At 34.8% G+C, this 18,190-nt stretch overlaps 1 protein-coding gene across 3 annotated transcripts in view; it reads right to left on the bottom strand.

Moving 5' to 3' along the window:
• LOC149806099 (transmembrane channel-like protein 5) overlaps window positions 1-18,190 on the bottom strand; it is a 103,939-nt gene that overhangs the window by 39,896 nt on the left and 45,853 nt on the right. For all 3 annotated transcript variants that reach the window (XM_089950977.1, XM_089950978.1, XM_089950976.1), the window contains exons 10-12: window positions 15,827-15,969; window positions 14,920-14,998; window positions 5,629-5,726 (exon numbers count right to left, since the gene is read on the bottom strand). In XM_089950977.1, the coding sequence (XP_089807103.1) occupies window positions 5,629-5,726; window positions 14,920-14,998; window positions 15,827-15,969 (320 nt within the window). The remainder of the gene's footprint in view (window positions 1-5,628; window positions 5,727-14,919; window positions 14,999-15,826; window positions 15,970-18,190) is intronic.

Genomic DNA, 18,190 nt, shown 5'->3' with positions numbered 1-18,190 from the left:
ACTGATGACAGGTCATCTCTTACAAATTTCACTTGTATGTGAAATTTCAATTTATTTTCAGACACCCCTCCTTTCATTTTCTAAACATCCACTCATGTCAACAACATTACCTTGGTCCCAAAGATGTCGAGATAAATGGATAATACTTATTATGAAAATGGCGACATGTTTTAAATATTGGCGACAAAATATTGAGGGTCCAATCTGACAGACTGACTGACAAACTAACAAAATTATGGATGGACCGATAGATATAACCTATCACAATACGTCAACAAAAGTGTGGCAATAATAAATGATTTCAATTTCTTGATATTACAGTAAAATATTCTTCAGGTTCTTGGTAAGAAGTTTGCTGTGGTAATTTTATTTCATATCCTCTTAATAAATAATTGAAATCAAGCATATCAACTAGATAGTTTATTATTTACATTGTGCAAATATGGTCATGTGATGATTGACATCAACAGAATTTGCATAAATTTAGTTTTCTCACAATATATTTGAGATAATTATATGTTTGTGAAAATGTTGTGATTTACATGTGTTACCTTGAGATATCTTTACTGTACATTAATTCAGTTCAGCAACAATCTCAAACTGGTGTGAATTCACTGTTTATCATTGGGTACTAGTTTTCATGGGATACCAATTCTCATGGGCTACCAATTTATGCTTGCTACAAACCACACTTTTCATACCCAATGAACAAATAACTCAGTCCAAGAATTTCAGTACCAATGCATATGTCATATGAAAATTGAAATATCCTTTGAAAATTGATATCCATTGAAAATTGACACCCATAAAAAATTAAAACACCTGATGAACGAAGAAACCCAATATAAGAATTTCATTACTAATGCAAATGTAATTTTTTTCATGGTGGTCTAGATTACCAACACAATATGTATATGTGCAATGTAGGTGATAGATTGTATCTATGTTTATGTTATTGTATTATGGGCTGGTGACCTAGATTACCAATTAGAATTCTTGAATCTTGATTCTCGTTATGCAAACCAATGAAAATTGATACCCAGCAAAATAAATGACTCCAAAGTAAACTGTTAAAAATTTGAACTTCAAGGAAACATGTAAGGATCAACGAAAGGACAAGTTTACCTCCAGTAATTTTGAATTTCTAAGCTATTAATACACCTAACCTTTGATAACCCATGTTCTCAGCAATATGGTTTATGAACATTAACTGTGGTATATATGGGAACAAGTCAAATTCTGCTTAACTGTTGGAGTTGTGGGGCATGTGGTGTTAGCAACTGTCCCTGAAACATTAATTATAATTTCCACCTGTTTTACCTAATGGATTTAAATACTTATGAATTAGAGTTCTAAAGAATTCATATAAAGTTAAAAAACTGATAAACAACTTTTAATATAAATCAAGCCATCACACAGTACTCAAAAGGTCTTGAATCAGTAATGTTGGAATTTTTTTGTTTTCCTCCCTTTCAGTATCAAGGCACATGAAAACAAACAAACGAAAGCTTGATATCTTGAATTACACTGCCTCAGCTGACCCTATCAACATGTCAAGATAGTAATTTTTAAATATCAACATAAACTACTGCAATGATATCCACATGGCAAATGAATGAGTACAAATCCATGTTACTTTAGCTAATGAACACATGCAGCACATGGCAGTCACACAGTCAAAAAACACTGCATCTGGATGGGGGAAAAAAGAAGCAGAAAATACAGGAGTTTCTTGAAGGGACTAATGCTGTACTTGGTGAAAATAATTTCCAGGAATTAAAGATATGACCATTTCTTTCTTTTAACTGTTGAGTGTTGAACCATCTCTGATATTCTTCAGCAATAACAAGATTTTTAAATCTGCTTCAGTGGTGCACATTTTGGGTCTCAGATTGGTACCATTTTCATTTTGGGCCAAGTAGACATCATTAGAAGTTATTAGGTGAAAAGCCCAATGTTATAATTATCATCCATTCATGGGGAGTAGTGACAAGATTTCTAAGACATTCAACATAGCAGCCATACTGGATACATGACGGCACAATTTTCATGTCTGATCTACTAGGTATCATAAGAAGTCTACTAGTGAAAACCCCGTGTGGATCTATCTATCTATCCATTTGAGAGGAGTACAGATAACATTATATTCAAGACATATTGGATGTCAGATCATTTTGATTTAGTGATCAATGAAACATTGTAAAAAGTCTTTTAGTGAAAACTCCATGCTGATATGAACATTCATTCAGGAGAAGTAGTGATAACAAGACTTTCAGACTGGCCACTGTGGCAGCCATATCAGACATTAGATAGGCACCATTTTCATTTAACCAGACATCTTAAGTCTACAGGTGAAAACACTATGTCAATATGACTTTCCATTCAGGAAAAGGATGTCAGATCAGCACTATTGTCCTTCAAGATGAACAGGACATCATAATAAGTCTTCTGATGAAAACTCAATATGAATATGACTTTCTCTTCTCTTCAGGTGGAGTTGTGGTAAGAATTTCAAGATGGCTGCCATGACGGTCATATTGGATGTCAGATTAGCATAATTTTTATTTCAAACCAACCAGACATCATAAGAAGTCTTTTAGTCAAAACCCCATGTTTATATGACCATTAAGGTAGAAGGAGCAGCAAAAAGATTTTCAAGATGGACACTGTGGTGGCCATACTAGACATCAGACCAGTACTATTTTCATTTAGGACCAACCAGACATCATAAGCCTTTTAGAGAAAACTCCATGTTGTTATGGCAATCCATTCAAGAGGAGTAGCATAAACAAGATTTTCATGGTGACCACTGTGGAGGCCATACTGGATGTCCAGGCAGCACTATTTTCATTTAAAACCAATTAGACCATTGGACAAATGTGTGTGTAAAACTTCATGGCAATCCTCCAAGTAGTTTAGGATAGTTCTAATGGACAGACAGACAGACAATGGACAAAAGACCACCCTATATAAGCTCTTCTGAATCTGACTAGTCAAGGTGAACACATTTTATAAGAACCTACAAGTCACATGTAAATATATCTGCAGTTTTTGAAGAACATTCCACAAATAAGCAAAAGGCAAAACTTACGATTTGTTTATGGTGTGTGATTTCAACAAGAAATTAAGCAGACTTTATGTCTTGATGTGACTGTGATATGGCTTCATGCATTACTGTGATAATGGCTTTATTCGTTGATTGTAAATGGCTTGAAACCATTTATCTGTTAATAAATTTGTGTTATCATGTCAATGGACCATTAAGTTGTCAAAATAGAGACAGCTTACCCTGCTGAATAAGTACAGTTATTATAAGCTATTATAAGCTGGTTTCTTTTCTATCTTTTTGACTCATTAGACTTGAGCAGCCTTGTGTCAATATTAATATTTATATGTCAATATTTTCATTTATTTCTCTTAACCTGCTTTAAAATCCAAAGATAATCATGTCTTTCAAAATGTACAATGTCTAAACATTAGGCTCTTACTTTGTTGTCATCCATTTCTTAATTCCTCTTGCCAAACTCTAAAAAAGGGAGCCAAAAATCATATCATTTCATATGCAGGTCCACATGGACTAACAAGGAAGTGGTGTTTGCTGAAATTTCCTATAAGACATAGTCAAATATGTTTACTAGATTCTGAGTTTTCATCAGAATCATATCAAATGATAAGCCAGTATAAACATTTTTAATGATACTATAAACATTTCTTGATGATTAAGGTAATGCACACAAGGTCTCTGAATTTTCTCATTAAGGAACGCAGATCATAGAAATAACTGGCTGATCATGAGACTGTGCCAATAGTGCAGAAATATTTGTTAAAAAGTTCATGATCAAGCCTGAAAATGTGAGATAAAATCCCCTGCCCATGTACATTTCAATCAGAATTTGATGTCTCCATTACAGTAGATCTCTTAAATGCACAATATAAATATTTAATTTCTAGGGACCTTTGGAAATCCTAAATCTTTAATTTTAGTTGCCTCTCGGGTAAAGTACTGACTTACTTGCTATCCTTATGTTCCGATTTATATTTTTCATTCTTAGAAATAAAACAGCTGTAATATGATATGTGAATCAAGAAATTAACAGAAAACGAACTGTGTTATGTATATTTAATTTAATTGTTTTTTCTATTAGTTATTAACTGTTTTATTTCATTACATGTTATTGTAATGTAACAATGTTTGCTGGACTTTACCTTGTCCAGCACTGAGTTCATTTCTGCTCGACCTGACTGACCTGTTTTTAATTTTTTAAAATTTCTTTTATGTAAACAACTAATAATAGCTTCATTATTCTCTATGTGTATGAGCTTATTAACTGAATTACTATTTAGGTAAACATGTTGATTTGGGTCAGGGTTTTGGAGATTCGAAAGTGAATTTTATAGGCTATTGTGTTGTAAGTAAACAAGGCTCATTAGATCATTCTAGAAGGTTATTTTCCATCAGGTAATGGTTGTTTTTAGAAAATGCTAATTGTGACCTGAGGTCAAGCAGAGAACTATATTATCTTATGACTGTGAGGATTTTACCAGTCATGCTTTAACATCTAGCACTTTAAGCTGTATTATGTTGTGACCAGTTTGGGCTGAATTTTACTTTATTCAAATTACAAAATTCAAGTGATTATTTTCTCTGGAAATACAAAAGTGCTCTGACAAAATTATTGGATAAAGCCATTCATTGGAATTTATACTGAATTCAAACCTGGAATAATATTTCTGTGATTTAACAAGAGACTGTTGACACATCAACACTTTGCAGACCATAACAGACACATCATCACCTTTCATTTTGGATCACTTCAGGAAATGAACTGAGTTTTATTCAGGAGTTTTTATTACTAGGACTTGTGTTTTCATTTCTTGGATTATTTTTGGATTTAATTCGCAATACTGTAAGTTCCTTTTTCTCATTTTTCACTTTGTATTCTAGGGAAATAAATTATTTGTTAAATTTTACAAAGCATGTTGTCTTCACTCTTTTCTGTTACTTATTTTAAGAGCATAGACTCGTAACAAACTGGTACCAGTGTCAAGAGATGAACTTACATGTAGGTCTTCATTTCAACAGACTGATGGCCATTTTAGACATACCAAATGTAATGTCTGTTTTCTTCAAAAGCAAGTAGACTCAATGGAGACTACCCTATACTCGCTTGAAAGTCAAGTCAAACTGCAAACAACAAAGATTGTGATCTGCTATAGCATAAAAGACCTGCAGATAAGGATCAATGCTGTTTGTTCTACTGATTACTCCTAAGAAACCACACAGACCCAGATGTTCCAGCACATTTTGTGATGACAGATCTCAGTCTGTGTAGTTTGCAGTCAGTACTTTACCCGAGAGGCAACTAAAATTAAAGATTTAGGATTTCCAAAGGTCCTTAGAAATTAAATATTTATATTGTGCATTTAAGAGATCTACTGTAATGGAGACATCAAAAAATGAGTATATGAGGTATTATGAAAGATACATTGACCCATCTGGTGGAATCAGTCACATGTAAACAATATTTATGTTGCATTTCTTTATTAAATACTTTCTATGCTTGTTTTAAAAAAGAAAAAAGAAAAAACTTTACTAAAGCAAAATTTAGTGTAAAACTTATGACTCACCTTCTAATAAATTCTATGAAGAATGTCACTAACAGTGTGAAGATGAAGTCCACAATGACAAGACGATAAATTTCCTGCCCCACATAGGTCTCCCAGCACTATAATAGGAAGAACAGAATCTATCATGTCCATTTCAAGGTCAGAGTTTATCTATGCCTATGAAAGATAAAAAGTTTCACAGAACCATATTCATCTAAAGAAAACAATTTTTTATAGTAAAATATGTTTCTTCAAGAATACTTACCCAATCATAATATCTTAGGAGAACTATAACTACCTTGCAAATCTAGACCTCCCAGGTCAAAACTTTAAGGTAAAAAGCCAAAAGTTATCTGCCCACCAATGTGGCTGACAGGCACAGTGATCTCCCCTTGTTGATGGGATTGGTGCCAAATCCTAAATATGTATTAGTTACTACTGGAGAGGAAGGCATGTTCTCTATATGGATGTAACTGCAGGGAGGCTGGGAGGGTGTATGTGTATTTTGATTGGATAAGTATTCTTGAAAAAACAAATTTTTGTAGAAAAAATTGGTTTCTCTTTTAATTATGTTATCCAATCAAATACCTTAGGAGAATATGTAAGAGGAGGATTGCGGTACATCCCCTTACCCAACAGATGGCATCTCCAGTCACCTAAGTTATTTGAGACAGTCTAGAGATAACCAAACTGAATAAGACTCCAATTGTCAGGGAGTGGCTTCAAATAGGGAAATTTTTCCCCACGCAAATCCAGCAGAAGTCGTGAAGCAGTGTCGTAAGAAACCATCAAATGACCTGGAAAGGTGACCTTTTGTGCCAAGGCTATAGGTCCTACCATCAAATGATATGCTTGTGGGAATCGCTCTAACTTTGTGAGCTGAAATGCATAATAAATTCATTTGTGCTGGGATTATTTCTTGATATACAGAGCGAATAACCCATTTGATCCAGGATGAAAAGTCTGTGCTGATATCTTCCTGTTCCTGTTGGAAAGATAAAAAGTGTGATCTCCCCCAATGCGATGGCTCTGTCATTTTAAGATAACATTTCAAAGCTCATACCAGATCTTATAGGTGGTCTTGAGCTCAAGTGTCTGGAGCTGACAGTGATTTCATTACAAAAGTCTGGTTAACACTGGATGAGAACCTGTTCTTGGCAATGAAAGAGGTTACCATCATGAATGAAACTGACTTGTTTTGTTGGACCTGCTTGAAAGTCCAGCTGATAAGCCATATATTTTGCTGAATCTGCTGCTCATAGCTAATGCAAATGAGGAAGCGGATATTGTCAAAAAGTGTGGTTGTAGAACAGTAAGTTTAACTGTGATAGGTGCAAACTGTTTCTCATCAAAGAGCTAAGAAAGTCAACTACTGTGGTATTGATGTCTCTTTGAAATATAGTGCTCTGGTGTGAACCACTGAGATTATATTCTATTGCCTTCCTTATTTCACGGGGTTGTCCTGTAATCCTATTTTAGTAGTGTAATCAGATACTTTGGTTCCTGTATCACATTCAGAATCCACAGTGTTTAGATGTGTGTACATTCAGCAATTCCAATGTATAGAATGCAGTAATCAGCCTGACACATGGGCCCAGGATTGGTGTGACAAAGGTTGAAAATGAGCGATGAAAAGGCCATTCCATTTGTACCAGCTCCTGTTTGCAGAAAAATGAGCCTGCCAATACCTTAGCCAGCTTAGGATCTGTCAAATTGAAACCTGAAATGTTGTTGAGGTCAGAGCTTTTGTTCTGAGTACTTGTTCTGCTTTGCTTTTTTTGATCAGTCACCACAGTAAAGTTAGTGGGCAGAATAAGAACCTTATTCCTGTGTAGGATCACCAGCCATCAATGACATGGATATATAAAGTATCATGAAAGATCCATGCTCCCATATCAGTCCAAAAATATAGGAAACATACTACCCCCAGCCCTTTGTGTGCACATCCGTAGTAATTGTGATTGCCAGAAGACATGTTTGCAGAGGTATTGCTGATGCAAGTCCAAAGTGCCTTTGTAATGCAACCTCATATGGTCCAATTGTCGAAGTTCGGTCTCAACTTGGACTATGTAGTCATTGTTATAAGAGCCCAATTAAGCAACCAAGGACAAAGGTGCCTGCTGCTGTAATGAGCAATACTCAGCTGGCAAATGAATACTCTAGCAAATGCATTGCTCCAAAGAGCCATAACTTATCATTGCATAAATTCAAATCTCTTTCCTGTGGAACATGTTCTTTTTATTTGAACACAGAGTCCAGACCAAGGATACAAGGTGAGGTCTAAGATGTTCTTGCTGACAAAAGATTGAGAATGGCAAGAGTGTAAAAAGTAAAATCATGTCTCCCTCCAAAACCAGTTGGTTTTTTATAGCTTGTTGCAGACGAGTTGCAGATGAGTCACAGAACTTCTGAAAGCCATCTGAGTGGGGCAAGAAATCAAATCTCTTGCAAGTCCATACTGATTGCACAGTCTTCACAACAGAAAGCTTTAGGACCCTTTGTTGCAATCCATTGCAAACCCAAGAGCATAACAACATTGATTGAATGTGCTTAGGCTGAGGATCAACTGATAAGTGCTGCACTGTAACCAAAAGAGCTGTAGTCAAAAGCTTAGGACATAAGCTGAGCATGATACTGAGTCCCAGGGAACTACTGTTGGATCCCCATTACATCATGGTAAATCTTCCCCATTCAACCAAATGTTTAGAGCCTCCTCCCCACCAGGATCCATGATAGTGGCGGAAGGGGGGGGGTCTGTGTGTATGTCACTGAGATAAGGATGGTCTCGTGGTATGCTAGTGAAAACGACTGACCTTCTGACTCTTTCACTTAGTTGTAGCATTGTTTCCCAGTGTCATGTGTTCTGGTGACACTCTTGTATCTTTGATGGTTGCTTTGTAAATCTCTCTGCTGTACCTGACACTGAGGGATGGTGGTGTGCTGCAAATTTGGTCATTAATGAGGAGAAAAGATATGAAAGTTGTGAGCATATCTTAGACCATGATTGGTCTGTGAGATGGGGGTAGAAAGCATTGCATCTTTTTTGAACTTGTTAAGTTCACACCTGCTATTATGGTTACAGGATATTGTCTTTATTATGAAGTCAACCATCCTACATAATATACTGTGACTTATGGATACGTGATTGAGGACCAAACGATTTCTTGTATATGGCCAAGTCCTTTCCAAGCAGAAGTAGGTTATTTGTGATGGGAGAATGGCATCTAATTCATTATGCTGGGATGGGTTATGGGCTGTTAGATCCATGTAACTGGTTCATACATCTGCTGCATGAGAGGGTACTTGGGCTGTTTTCTTTGCTGTTTCCCTCACTGTACAGCAAAAAAATAGAGTTGCACTCTGAAGTGGCAAGGTCTATAGGAATCGCAAACAAAGATGAATCCTGTGTTGGTGGCCTATAAAGATTCTGATTGTGGAAGCAATTGAGTGTACAATCTTCCATAGATAATTTTCACCTGATATAAGAAGTGTAGACCTGGCAGGTGATGTAGAAAAAAGAGGACAAAGTCCAATGGGATTTGGTGGTAAACTTCAGTTGAGTCCTGCAAAGTGGACTTTCACTCATACAAGTTGCAACGAGAAGAGAACTTAAATGTCAGCATTGTCATTTATAGAGGAAGGTAGTGAAGTCAATGTCTCCTGCTCTACATGCATAGTAGTTGGAGAAGAATGTTGATGATGGTGGCCCAACACAAGTGCAGGACCTATGAGTCAGATTTTTAACTTGTCACTAAGGAGAATCTCTTAGATGTCAGAGGGCTTGGGAGGGAGGCATGAAGAGACATCTCTGTAAAAATGAGCCCCAAAGTGGACATCATACACTGTAAGTGTTTGAGGTACCTTGTGGTAAGATACACTGGGCATTGTTCACAGGAAATGTATATTCATGAAGAGCTTAGCAGCACTATGTGAGTCACAGAACCAGACAAGTTCATTTTTGGCTGATGTCATAAAATTGAATTATGATTTTGGCCAATTATGATCAGACTTATATGGAAAAGTCCAGTCATGGAGGAACCTGGCTGTCTTGGCTTGCATGATACTGTCCAAGTCTTGAGGTTGGAATGGGGTACAGAGTATTTCATCAATGTATCCAGTCTATATTTCTGATATGAGAGACTGTAACGGCTTATTGCTGCTCTCCTGCCTTGTGTGCAATTAGATGTATTCATTCCCCAAGTTATGATTGACATCTGTCATTAGTATGCAACACCGACATGTAGTCAAGCAGTGACAACCAGAGAAACTATGCATGTTGACTGGTTGTCCAGTTGGTCTTGCCCATAGTCTAAATCTTCAAGACAAAATAGAGAAGACCCTCTATACAAGTTGTGCAGAGAGTGTCCTGTTTTATGAGCAGATTAGAACATAGCTATGAATATTTAGAAAGTGGATGTTAAATAATCAATTCTAGCCACAATCATGGTATAAACTGACAGTTGCAGAATCACACAGCAAATAATGCCCGAAGGACATTATGTAAGATGTGTGAGTCAGCAACTGACATTTTATCCAGGATAAACTCTATAAAAAACTATGTTAAACTCTTATAATTGCAATTATTTATTATTTTATTTAATTTTTATTGTCATTTTGTTTTTGTAAAGATATTTCCTATCAGTTTTAGAGCGTGTATAAGCGTATGAATTCTTGTTGAGGCATCTGCTATGTAGATATTTATAGAACAGGGAATACTTCATCTGCAATGTAATAGCTATGTCAATATCAAACTAAAAATTCTACCAATGGTAGGTAAACTAAGGTTTTGAACATTCCACAGCATGGTCTTAATCTTTGATCTAAAATGGTATATGTTTTGTGCCTAGAAGTTCAATATTGAAAGCAAAGGATGTTTTGTTTTGTTCGACATATGAATGACTCATGGATTTGATGCTATCATGAGTTCATTGTGACTTGTGAATCGTTTCATGTCTTTAAATCTATTTTCTTGTTGAGTAACAGTTTAAGTTACCTACAGGTGCTACTTACAAATGAAATTAAGACTTTTGGTAAATGGTTATAGTGATGGAGGTCCAATAGTCAAACAGTGCAAGACATCGACACTGAAAGTTATGATGGGGGGGTGTAGCGGATCTCACACCCACCCACATCCTAACTATCAAGGTCGGCGTTTTACACTGAAGGACTGTGAATCCAGTTGTTATAATGTTAGATTTTGACCCACCTCCTCTCAATCCTTGTATCCATTCACCTATTGTTTTGAATTCATTTGTAATGAGCTGAAGTGAAAGTTCTATAGCCCCAGTGTTCTTGGCAGATTTTGAGTTTCCAAGCTTTTCTTTTTCAAATCTAGTAAAATTTATATTCAATATACAGCAAAGATGTGTTATTTGATTCTGTCAAATCAATTTATTCCATTTTCTAAATAAAATATAAATCCACCATTTTTATTTCATTTTAAAGGCATGCAATGTGTACGCCTTCCAGTTCAGTGTTTATGTTTGTTGCTTTGCACATGATTCTATTTATAGAAGTTAGTATAAAGTAGTTCACCATAGAGTTTATAGAGAAATAAACACAGTTGGGCCTGATCACATGATTATGTTCTGACCAATGGGAATCTTCCCTTCATTTATTAACTGATGCAACTGCAATTATGTGATTTTGACTGCTTGTACAGGTGGAAACACTGGAGTGTCACTTACAGTACTTACGTGTATGAACAGGAAAACCAAAAAACAATTATAGTTACAGCCTACCCTAAGAAAGGACAATGGATTGCCTATACAGATAAATATCACTCAAGCATTACCTACAGTAACGTGCATGAGCAGGACATGACTGAGTAAACGACATATAGAAAGCTTATCCATCACCCCGTGTTTGTTTGTCAGATTGGAAGCTATACAATAATATACACAAGCGTCTATGTTGCACACAAAAAAAACCTGCACATAAAAAAGAAACTGAAACACCATTATTAGATTCTTACAAAGCAGGTGTGACAATATCCATTATCAGAATTTTACCTGTAGGAAAAGGTCCTGATGACATTCTACTGGTGCAATCAATAAAGTGTAAAGTGTATGACTATGAATTAGTGCTAGTAGATGACCTAATGAGGGCAATGAAGCATCAAGATATCATCATCAATACTACCTGCAGGAAGATTCAATGATGGCCAGTACAGGTGTGTTAAGTGCATCTGTCTTTGAACACTGCATGGGTGCAGAGCTAAACCATAAGATATTTTACCTAGAAATTAGTGATAGGTGAGCTAATGCAATAAAGTGTCCAGGTATAATATAATTTACAATACAACTTGTAGGAAGGCTCAAGAATGGCCTGTACAAGTAAAATCATTGGAGCTTGGTGCCTGGATACTAAGAATGCCATGGAATAAAAAAAACTCACCTGTATGCATCTGTTTGTAGTGAAATTACACATATAATAAAAGTTTTCTATTGGCATGTGCATAAAATATCTATAGCCCAAACTTTATGTGAAGATGCATAGGCTATCTGAGAAAGTACCAAAATGTGAGATAGCAACAAAGTGTTAGAAAACAGTAAAGGCAGAACTTTGTCAGCACAGGAAGAGAAAAGGTTGGAAATACAGATGGAGTATACTTTCCTTAGAAGTGAAAGAACTCATCTTCCAAGTAGATTCTGGCTTTTGCAAGGTCTCTTGTAACGAGTGTGTGCTTCTTGGCATGAGTGTAAGCAGTAACTGGGATATTCTTGGGATTTGGTGCCAATCCCTGTAACAAGGGGAGGTCACTCTGCCCAGCAACCAACAAAGTGGGCAGACAACTTTTAACTTTTTAGCTAAAAGTTTTTAACCTGGGAGGTCTGGATTTGCGATGTAGTAGTAGTTCTATTAAGGTATTATGATTAGGTAACAGATTTAAAGAAGAAGCACATATTATAATATTTCAAGTGTTTTTAGCATAGTATAAATTGTTCACTACTTTTTCCATCTCTATGCACTTAATTGACAATATTAAACCAACTGTGTGCCCTGTTAGTGTTACACATTTATTCTCCTAATTAAAGCATACATAACTGTGAAAGAGTTCACAAAATATGATGCATTTATGCCTGAGACATGTATACAGCAATATTTTGTTTTTTTTGCAGTCAGGCAAAAGTGCATTATGTTTGTTAAACTGTATAAAATGATTATACAACAGAATGTTGTGATTGTTGATCGATTGGCATATGACATACAGTACAATGACTAGACAATGTAGGTAGGGAGAGCCATGAGCATAATTTCACTAAGTATTAATAATTTCTAATTATTTTTATAATTAAACAATATTGAGGTGCAAAACCTATTTTTCTATGCTAGGCCATGAATTACTGGATTTTCCAAGTGAAACAATTGTGATAATTCAATGGAGTGAAATACAATAAATATTTTCACTGCCAAGTCAATAACATTATAACCAAGAAATCTGAGCTATATTTAGACACTTGCCAAGTCAAAAGGCAAGTATGGCAGCTTCACATCAGATGAACCAAGTTAAAATTCAATAATGTGCAAATCTTTTTTTTCTCAATTTTTTTAATGTGCTGTTTTGCCTTGAATGAGGAAGGAATAAGTGGCAAACAGATGATATTATCATGAAGAATACATTAAGAAATCTGCTATCAATCTGTTATACATATTGCTAGCTAATAAAAACAGCATTTAACAAAGTGGCCCAAGTGAGTCTAAGATCACTCACCCAGTTTTCTGTTAAAATGTCTTCTAATCAAATATATAAATTGTGACAAATAGTTTTTCAAGGTTATATATATTTTTGTACCTTCACCTTTATTTGATGGAATATATCATCATTTGCCAATCCTAAAAGTCTTTAATCCAGAAGGCTCTCTCCCAAATTTGGTTAAATTCTGATGAGTGGTTTTTGTGATAAAAGCTGTTTAAGTCCTTTTTTTAAATAGTGGCAACCTTAGCAAATGGTGGATTGGCATCATCTGCAAACAATTTAAATCCCTCTGTGACAGGGATCTTTCTGTTCAATTCAGTAAAATTCTGTTGAGCCATATTTGAAAAGAACTACACAGAAGGTAAATGCTAAGTAGTCCAATGTATGCATTATTCTAATACTTTCTTAAAAAAAGGAAAAAAGGGAAAAAATATGCCCCAACATATAGATGTTATGGAAATTTATGAAATTTTCCAGAGCCTAACTAACAGTATGAACTAAATCACTCTTGTGTGAAAAACACAGACTTGCCCATGCAAATACGCATGTCACATTAGTGTTGAAGTTCTGTTAGATTTGAAAAGGGAAGATGGTGACCATCAAAGGAACTGATTGGTGATACTCAAGTTAGAAATTATACAATTAATAAAATTAGTAGGTTTGTGCATTTTTTTATATCCCTGATGCCTTTTGTTTTTAAAATCTTTAGGAGGTACAAATTGCTGAAGGGAGGCAGAAACAATACAAAGTTAAAAGCTCTTCCTGCTTGGATGCTTTATGACAAATTTAGTTAAATTCTGATCAGTGGTTTTAGAGAAGTCCTTTAAAGGTTTTTCTATTTTTAGTCACTCTGGCCATGTTTGATAAAGGATCAGCATAAGTTGTACATATTTAAAACTTTTCATGCCACACTGCTTTCTGTTGAATTCAATAAGGTTCTGTTTTGCAGTTTTGAGAAGCTTTTAAAAAAAAATTGTTTTTAAAAATGGCAGCCTTATATGTCTGTGGATTGACATCATCGATACAAATTAGATAGGCCTTCATGTTAGTGTGCTTTCTCTAAACATTTTATCAAATTCTGTTCAATAGTTTTGAGAACTAGTTCAATGGCAAATCTGGTATGAATTGTTCATTGGTATTTTTTGAGAAAGAGTTAAATTAAAATATGTTAACATATGACAAACAACAGAAAACATATTATGCATGATTGATAACATATGTCTGATGCAGAGCCATACCTAAGCCAGTTGGCCTTATGACCAGGTAGACTAAACAAAATTCATAGATAACCATGTGAAAAGTAAACTTAACACAACTACTAATCCAATAAAAAGAATTCCATTTTGCAGTAATCCTACACAGTCTGCCAAATTCTTGAAAATATTAGTCCCTCTTTGCTTACTGAAAAATTAATATAAAACAGTATTGCTCCCATGATAAGGCTGGTGGGCAACCTAATGACATTGGCAAAAGCATGATGTGGGTTTACTTTCGAAGATACTCTTAGTAAACATTTGCCAAATTCGATAAAAATGGGGGTTGGACCATCATTAAACATGGGCTTGTCATGGTAAAAAATACAATGATTGCTAAAATATTATTATTTATTTTACTGGATGGAGGTTTCTGATAGTGCTCCGGTACCAGGATGAGACTAATACAGCTAATACTGTGGCCTTCAGCAGCATGGTCCTGAAAGTACAATATATTAGCAAATGTAAGAATTTACCTTTATATAGCAATATATCAGACATTCATTTTTCTCTTACAGCAAAAGCATAAACTAGAAAATAAGAATTTTTCTATAATCTGAAGAACAGAAATGTAAGATCCTGATTATGAAACTTACAAATTGTTTACCAAAGTCACAGAGTAAATTACCAGAAATAGATTATTTTCGAAACATGCCTTTGATAATTATTGTTTTCCTTTACAGTTCCTTTAATTGTATTTTTTTCAAAGAACTTTTTACAACATTTACCAAAATTCAATATAATGGTGAGACAAACTATATATTTAAATTCTGAATACTAATTGCACAAACATTTACTGCAATTCTTTTTGTATGTGAGTTACTGAGGATTGACCAGCAGAACTAAAATAACTGCAATTACAGGGACACTTTTTAATATTTTTTTATATAAAACTTTGTATATGCATTTGTGAACATACATAAATGTAATGGATGTTGGCTTATAGCTCCCATGTCAAGGTCATATGGTGGTGGAGGTCAAGGAAAATGTGTGAATTTGCCATGGTGAGACATAGCTTGAAATAAAGACTATAACCTTTACCAAAATTTCTAAAGATGTACATTGTATACAATATCCAAAATGATATCATTTAAACAAATCAACCTCAAACTCACACACACCCATACGCATGAGTGGAATTCATTAGGACTATTATTTAACCATATGTACAGTGTATGATACTGAAGATCTGAGTTGACACTCCCCATCTTGGGTCAATTTCTTACACATGTTACATGTAAAGAAAACAAATCAAAAGTTGACTTACCTAAACATGCCAATATAAAGCTCTGTTTTGGGTTTCTCATATTTCTCCATCTGTCCAATGAGGGAAAATATGAGAGGGAGAATGAGAATAATTCCAGATACACAAAGTGGCATCACCATGTCTTTCAGTTCCTCTGGCGTTATCTGAAAAATAAAAATAAAAACATTAACGTTGGTTTGCTTAACCTCAAGCAAATCTCATTTTTGATAGTGCTACATTAATGAAAGAAATTAGATCTTTGGAAATCTTTAGCAATATATGGCCACCCAATCAACCTGCTGTACACTGTTTACACAGGTTTTTCATTGCAGAAACTGATGTGTTCTCAATAAGTGTGTTGTACTGAAAAAATTCATGTACCACATACCATTAACCTTTTGTATATTTCTTATAAGGAGTGTATGCTCTTTAACCTTCGATGAATTGCTAAATACCCACTCAGCTATTATTTTATGGGCAATTAGTGTCTGTTTTTCTCCCGAAACTTGCCTTGTAATGACCCTTACTTGGGAATAAATATTCATCAAAGAGTAATATATAAACATGCACGCCAACTTATACATCTTCAATGAGTTAAAGATGCTGAAGTGGGTATGAAATTGAACTCCTTCTAGATTTGACCATGTAAATGAGTACTGTTGATTATTTCCAAAAGCTTAAAATCTCTATTTAAAATATCATCCTGAAATCATGAAACTGGAATTAGAAGCAGCTCAATAAAATATGAGCAAGCAGAAAGAGGGTAATAGTTCATGTCCATCATAACAGTTAAAGGTCATTAAATGACCCTGATCATTTGTGCTGACTGTACTTTGCTCAATAATAAAATAACACTATGCCTTTTTGATCAAAGTTTATCTTTCATTTTTCAAACCAGACAAATGAATTATGGTAGTATGGTAACTAAAGAATTCAATTAAATGTCCAGATGTGGCAAATAAAGAATTCAGATAACTGACCAGTAATTAACAATGCATGGCACAGTTAATTGTTGTAGATATATCTGTATACCTCTATGCACGATATATATGTTCTTTTATGTTTACAATGTTTTTACTTTATATTTTAATTTAGAGGTATGGCCTTTTGCAGTCTGAAATAAAGAATTCTTATCTTATTAGCTCATAACTCCCACCTTGTAAGTATCTTCCTGCTCTTTGATACAGCCAACATACCAGGTTTAATCACAACCAAAGCAGACATCAAATCCTGAAGTTCTGACATGCAATCCAATAGCATGTAATATCATTAATATGCAGACATGACCTGACTATTTCAAACTGAATGGTGATCTTAATGATGATGGCTGACATAGATCTGTTTAGAAAAATATCTTAATGATTGGTTGTGCTGCCTGTACAGTATCAATATGCAAGTACTACAAGTACTTCACTGTACAAGGTGGCTATGAGACCAACCCATCTGCATTGACAAAGCTGGCCTTGACGAAGGGGTGGCCTCTCTTAAGGGGATAAATGGTAATGAAATACTATTTCGATGTCCATGAAGATGGATTCAATTCAGAACCTGCTTCTCTCTTAAGATGGGAAAAATGTGTTTTCATGAAACAATACTTTTTTCAATGTAGTATCTCAGTCTAATGCAATCAAGATAACCACAGAAGATATTTCAGTGAAATTTTACCAGTTATGTATCATGGCTATACCGTATTTCACATAAAATAGTCATAGCCCCTTCCTCAAAGCCACAACAAGAGAAAATAAAAATTAGTAACCTCTGCCCTTGAACTGGAATAACTTTTGAATCACTGTATTTTAATAACACTTTAGACTGTTGCATTTCTTGACTTGACAGTGTCAAGTGTATTCAGTCATTCATTTGAAAGATGAATAGAGAATATTTATGAAGCAGTCATTGAGGTTAAGCAAACACATCACTGAAAAAATTGAAACAATATGTAAAAATCTATTTTTTATTCAAAATCAAGATTAAAATAATAATCAAGTGGGCCATGATAATGACTGATGTAAATTAAGATCCCCAGTGGACTACTGATCATGAAATGCTATCATATTTTTTGGTATGTAATGAATGCCTTTCAGTTGCCAGCATGAACTCAGATCTGTCACTGCATAATGTGCTGGTGTTCTATCTATCAGTTCATGTGAGAAGCATATACACAGATCAGTTAACAAATACCCCCAATCAACAGTTTCTGAGACAATGTAAGAGTTACATCCCTTTATAAAAGATCAGAGGTCAGTGAAAAAACAAAGACATCATTTTCAATGAGGAATTTTTTCAAATGCATCAGAAAAATTATGGATAGACAAATATGGAAGAATTTAGTCTTATTTTAGTGAGCAAAACATATCAACTTCTGTTTACTCAGAGCATATTTAA

The sequence above is a fragment of the Sinohyriopsis cumingii genome, chromosome 2 (assembly GCF_028554795.1).
Source record: "Sinohyriopsis cumingii isolate HCF-2022 chromosome 2, ASM2855479v2, whole genome shotgun sequence".
Taxonomy (NCBI): domain Eukaryota; kingdom Metazoa; phylum Mollusca; class Bivalvia; order Unionida; family Unionidae; genus Sinohyriopsis; species Sinohyriopsis cumingii.
Note: the sequence above shows the minus strand (reverse complement) of the source record. Positions and strands in the feature narration are given on the sequence as shown.